Below are 6,000 nucleotides of genomic sequence, written 5' to 3' on the forward strand. Positions count from 1 at the left end.
CAGTTTCCATCTATAGAGCCCTTGATTATATCTAAAACTTTGTACTTGTGGATATTTTAGATGAGCCCCGACTGAAAAATATCCGGAGGATTTTGTAGTCTTACCTCAACACAAGTCTTCATCCCTGAGGCGGCAGCATAGTGCAGGCAGGTGTTCTTCTTGTTGTCTGTAGCATTGATATCAACACTCTCATACTCTCCGTGATCCAGCTTTGCCCCAGTCCATGCCAGGAGGATTTGTAGACATTCAGTCCGCCGATGTTCGTCTTCGTACGGCCGTGAGATCCGAGGCTGCAGTGCCCCTTCTGAGATCAGGATCTGGGGCCCCATGCAGAGAAGGTGTAGAGATGTCTCATTGAGCACATTACGCTTGTTAGGATTTCCATCTTTGTTTAGGAGAAAAGACCTAAAAGAATAAGACAAGGGCAGGAATAACAGTTGATCATTTTTGGGTTGTATACTTTATAATATTTGAAATGAAATAGACAGAGTTACACAGTAGAGACAAGGAAATACACATTGCACTTCAGGTAATTTATTGTCCAAATCAGTCTAGAAATATCAGAATCATATCTATCCATCCATCCATCTAAACATTTTGCTTGCGCTTGAATTTGATGTCCCCCCTAGTATTTTTAATCTGAAATGAAAAAGTGAGCAAGCATCATATTTGCAAAGCAAGGATAGAGCCTGGGAAAAGAAAAAGACGAACAACGTGCAAGGTTGTTAGCTTGTCGGGTGGGAAGCTCTTGGAGTCCCATCCTATTCCATCCCAGCATGTTGCATTCCTGAGAGCTGCTAACAGATGGCTTGGTGGAGAGACAGATGGGGCGGAGATATATAGAGTTGAAACATGAAGAATGTTCTCTTACGATGCAGCAATAAAGCAGTAGATGGGACCAGTTGATCATCAATACAGTGCTACAAAGTAAGAGAAAAGCTAAAAGGACACCTGATATCTGTATGGTTACTACATTAGCAGTACAATTAATAATCTCACCGATCAAAAGAATCTGCAGCATAGCATGAACAAATTTTTGTCCTACATCTAGCAAACCTCCGATATGCATTTTGTCCTAAATGACAGAAGCCAGTGCAACAATATGTGACTCTGAATGTGCGCATTGTGTCGTCCTGCGTGTTTGTTTATTTGATTTTGTCTGGACCACATCCTGACCTGAGTAGGCGTGCCATCGCGTGCCGGGCAGCGTAGTGCAGTGGAGTGTTGTGCTGGTAGGACTCTCCGTATGTAGAGTTGGGATCCAGAGCCTCCTTGAACTGCGGGTTGCTCTCATAGAGTTGGCAGGCAAGCACCTCATCTCCATTGATGAGAGACTTGCGGAACTTGGTCGCTGTGTTCCCCATGTTGTCCCCTGCTGGGGTTCAAGCACTGACTGACACAGCAACCTCTCAAGGCGTCTTCAACCTGCTCAAGTCCAACTCACCGGCATACTGAAGGTCCTAAAGAAAAAGAGGGAAACACAGGTTCAATTCCTTTATGACTTTGTTTGAGTCCAATGAGGCCTTGCTAGCAGAAAAATAGTAAACTCCAATAAGTCAGTATTTCTATGACCGCTTCAAAAAAAAGCAGCGATGCTTGGTAAAGTATTAATAACTTCCGCTCTCTCTGAACCACAATGAAGAGAGATGCATCTCCAAGGTAGCACAGGCTGCTCTGCCACAAGCCCCTGTGTACGCATCGCCACTGCACTGCATACCAACTCCCTGCGATTCTGTTTTTTTCTTTTTTTAATCTATGTTTGAAATAACCAAAACGTGGTGCCAACGAGCACACGCAGAGAGAAGGAAAAGACTTCCTCTGGCATCACCTGGTGCTTCCGCCATCTCGGTGCCAATGCTGCTCATCCTACTGAGGCAAGGAGTCGTTGTGAAGCGAGAGAGCCTCAACTCAATGACAACCTGCAGCGAGTCAGCATTTCACTTCCACCAGAGCGCCATATGGTCATGACTGTTACGCCAGTGTGATGCTTTTATGGAATTTTTTTTTGTGAGCTACAGCACAAATCCACAGAACACAATATCGGCTCCCAAAGCACAACATGCAATGCTTCATGATAGTTACATTCATGAATTATCACCACCATGCAAATCATTCTACACAATGATGCCATGATGTAGGCAGGCAAAAAGTAATGCTCCATTTATGCCTCTTGACGTTACATGGCTTGTGTCCAGCCCTTGATAGGTTAGTAAAGAAATAATGAACATATTTTGACATTTCACTTGCAGGACAAATGGGTCCCTCATGGAAAGGTCTGACTCATTCTCATCTTGTTGATTGGAGTTGATTCCTTGTATTGTTCATAAACCTAGGTCATTTCCGCTCATTGTAATTTGAAGAATTCTTAGTGTCATTACTCAAACAACATGATCGATACGATGAGCAGAGACGGTGACCACGTTTCCGTCCAGAAAGTGGACCCCAACTTCTGGTCCCACATGAACAAGACTCCTACAGGGACTTTTGTTAATATACACAAAATAAAATGGATGTATGCGTTTAGTCAAGTTACAAGGTGCTTGCATGGTTAATTTGTGTACAGAGGCAAATATCCATTTAGCTTAAAATAATACCATCATTTTCCAGTGTTAAGTTAGATAGGTGAACTTCATTGATCCCAAACTGGGAAATACTGGTGTTACAGCAGCAGGCAACCAAAACACAATACTAATATAAAAAGAAAACGTAAAAGAAAGACAAATGTAAAAATATAAGAACCGTAAAAACTATACAGTATTAGCAATATAAATTTAAGAATTAGGGCTGCGACTTACGAATATTTTCATAATCGATTAATCTGTTCATTATTTTCTCGATTTATCGATGGTTGTTTGGTCCATAAAATGTCATAAAAAGGTGAAAAATGTCAATTATGTTTCCCAAAACTAAAAATTTCCCATATCCCAAATGTTTTGTCCACACACCAAAGATGTTCAGTTTTACTGGCATATACGAGCAAAGAAATCAGAAAATATTCACATTGAAGAAGCTGAAATAAGAGGAGTATGACTTTTTTTTCCCATAAAAACTAATTGAACCAATTGATCGATTAGCAAAATAGTTGGCGACTAATTTAGTAATCGATTAACTGTTGCAGCTCTTATAAGAATGTACATGATAATTAGTGCAAGTGTGCAATGAGTTTCCAGTTATGTGCATAATAACGTTTTTCTTTTTTTAGATAGATGTACTTTATGGATCACAAACCTAAACCCACTATGAAAAAAAAAATCCATATTAGTAAGGCGATAGAGTGGGACAGCACTCTGTCTCCTCTCCCTGGCTGTAAGAGACGTTAGGGCTCGTTAGGGTTATGTTTCACAAATCAAGATTCATCCACAATCTTTTATACAGGAACGAGGAATAAGGTGTATAAGGAAAGTGACCTTCAATTACTTCTGCTTGACATTAAATGTGAAATAAAAAAAATTTTTTTTTACTAAAATTAATTTGGACTTTTCAAAGGGGGCGGGGCTCCCGTCGGAGGGGCGGGGCGCCCCCGCCCCCCCAATTCAATGGTAGGGGAAACACTTATGATCAGTCACTTTAAAGGCACAACTAATCATTTGTTCTTTATTTGGTTTGCTGTATAACTAAATACAGTACATATACTATACCATATCAGTCAGTCAGTCAACTTGCCTCGCATCAGTCAATCTGTCAATCTCGTGCCACGTGAGAAACAGGAGACACCTTCATAAACAAGACAGACAACATCCCACCTCGGGGAACACACTGTCACAACACCTGACCTCTGAACAGCTGTATAAACACGTGCCCCTTCAGACAAGCGTTCTCTCCACGTGTATAACCAGTTAACCTTCGTGGCACTAGTTGACGACACTGGCCGACGGCCGACCGCCGATCGTCTCACCGCAGCCAACTGACAGGGAACGACAGAAAGTGGGAGAAAATATATATAGAACAGTTTGTGAGCTTAGGTGGCGTGTCACTTGTCAACAGACTCCTCCACGCAGGCCTCTCCCCGTGTTGTTGTTGTTGTTGTTGTTGTTGTTGTTGTTGTGAGGTGTTTGTAGCCAGTTAGCTCGGCCCGATAGCAGCGCTGTGTTGTGTTCACGAACAGTCCGAATAATAGAAAGCAAAAACAACGTGCCGCCAGCTCAACTAACCTTTAAAACAACAACGTGAGCTACAAATCAGTCCGCTGGTCGAGGGGGCCGCCGGGTGTTAACCGTGACACGCAAATCCTGCTCGTCAGCGGAAAACAAAACAGAGGAGGAAGAAGAAGAAAAAAAAGGAAAAACACCGTGACGCTAGCATCTGCGTCGGCTAACGTCAGCGCGACACAGGCGCCGACTAGCATGGTCAGCTAGCGGGCTAGCCGCGCTGCTAGCCAACTTGGCTAGCACAGTTGATGGAAGCTCGCGCCGAACAACAACAACAAGTGGCAAAGTATCTCGACTCACACAAGACGGTACATCTCCCTCTGCGCGTGTGTACAGCTGGGCCTCGCGGATCGACTGTCAGTCGTGAGAGAAAGAGGCGCTTCTATATCTCTGGTTGAGGCAACTGGTGTGATGTTGTGCCTGTCAACTCTCCGTCGACTCTCTGCTGGCTGCTAGTCGGGTTGCCAGGTTTCGGCACAATCCCCCCACCCCACCCACCAAAAAGAAAAAACAGGCGGAGAAACATGGCTCCGTGTGTGTCTCTTCCTCCAATGCACACCCTCACTTCAAGTCAAGTCAACTTCGCTGTCAGTTCCTTCAATATTGATAAGTAATATTTTACAATAAATACATTCGAAATAGTGCATCAAAGTAAGAGCAAGGCAAAACCACACGGTATAGAAAAAGCTAAAGAAATTGAAAACTCGCAAAAGGAAGGAAATACTGTACAGTATGTGTCATATACAGGAAACTGAATACATCGAAAATGTGCAATGTGAAGGACATGGAGTGCATGGAGGTTGAATGTAATAAATGTAGAGGGCACTGATGATGAAAGTGTTTCGTCAGAGTCTTTGTAAAGTGAAGACACCGACTTTGATCAAGTTATTATATATATTGTTTCTGGATGTTGCACTGAGTGCATGATTTTATAAGGTACATGGTATTCTTCTCTTCTTAATTATTCTAAAGATTCAGCATCTCGACTCTGTGTATTCGTGACGTTTATAAGTCAAGATTGATCACATACTGTACAAGCCTGTCTGGTTCCCATAGACAGAGTATAGGTAGGAAGAGGGTTTTCCATAAAATAAAGTTTTATATATATATATATATATATATATATATATATATATATATATATATATACAAAATTAAATAAAAAATTCTTGAACACCTCTTGTCCCAAGCTGTCAGTCTCCATGATTACAACTCAACAGGCTGCTGTGGTGATCAGTGTGATGGCTGTGAGTACAACAAACGACCACTAGAGTGCGACACAGTCCACAGAAACAAACAATGAAACTGGTTTTAGAAGAACATGAATTTGTGCTTTTATTAAATCAAATAGTTGATCATTTCTAAAACTGCACTGCTCTTCGTCGCCCCCCCTTTTATTTTTTACAATTTCATTGGTTTATCTTTCTAAAACTCCTACCTAAAATGTGTCAATATGCCTTTTATGTTTATCTAATGCGAAGCACTTTGTAAAACCTTGCTGTTGAAATGTGAAATAAAGATACCCTTGACTTGATTCGTAGCCTATATGTTGGACTCAGAATGAAAAATAATATAAATAAAATTAGATCAAGTCTAAAAAGGTGAATTGGATTAATTTAAGTGTCTTTTTCCTCTGCCAACATTATACAGATTTTGGCTCATGTGTGAAATGAACTGATCAAAAGTTATCAAACATGATATTGTGAGTAATTACAGGCAATCCTTATGTGGTGCATTCATGTACCAATGAAAAACTTAATATTGAACGTGCACATATGCTCATCATATTCAAAGTATGTTGTATTTGAACAGTGTCATCTTGCCATCTTAACATGAAATAACCAATCACATC

General features: G+C 41.3%; 1 protein-coding gene across 2 annotated transcripts in view; it reads right to left on the reverse strand.

The window, feature by feature from the left end:
- Nucleotides 1-4,858, reverse strand: part of LOC118287240 (ankyrin repeat and IBR domain-containing protein 1-like) — a 32,111-nt gene extending 27,253 nt beyond the window's left edge. The window contains exons 1-3 of one of the 2 annotated variants that reach the window (XM_035612271.2): nt 4,449-4,858; nt 1,177-1,460; nt 105-405 (exon numbers count right to left, since the gene is read on the reverse strand). In XM_035612271.2, the coding sequence (XP_035468164.2) occupies nt 105-405; nt 1,177-1,364 (489 nt within the window). In that variant the 5' untranslated portion in view covers nt 1,365-1,460; nt 4,449-4,858. The other variant, XM_047328523.1, reaches the window with a different exon arrangement.
- Between the last annotated feature and the right edge of the window lie 1,142 nt (nt 4,859-6,000).

This window comes from Scophthalmus maximus, chromosome 1 (genome assembly GCF_022379125.1).
Source record: "Scophthalmus maximus strain ysfricsl-2021 chromosome 1, ASM2237912v1, whole genome shotgun sequence".
Classification (NCBI taxonomy): Eukaryota; Metazoa; Chordata; class Actinopteri; order Pleuronectiformes; family Scophthalmidae; genus Scophthalmus; species Scophthalmus maximus.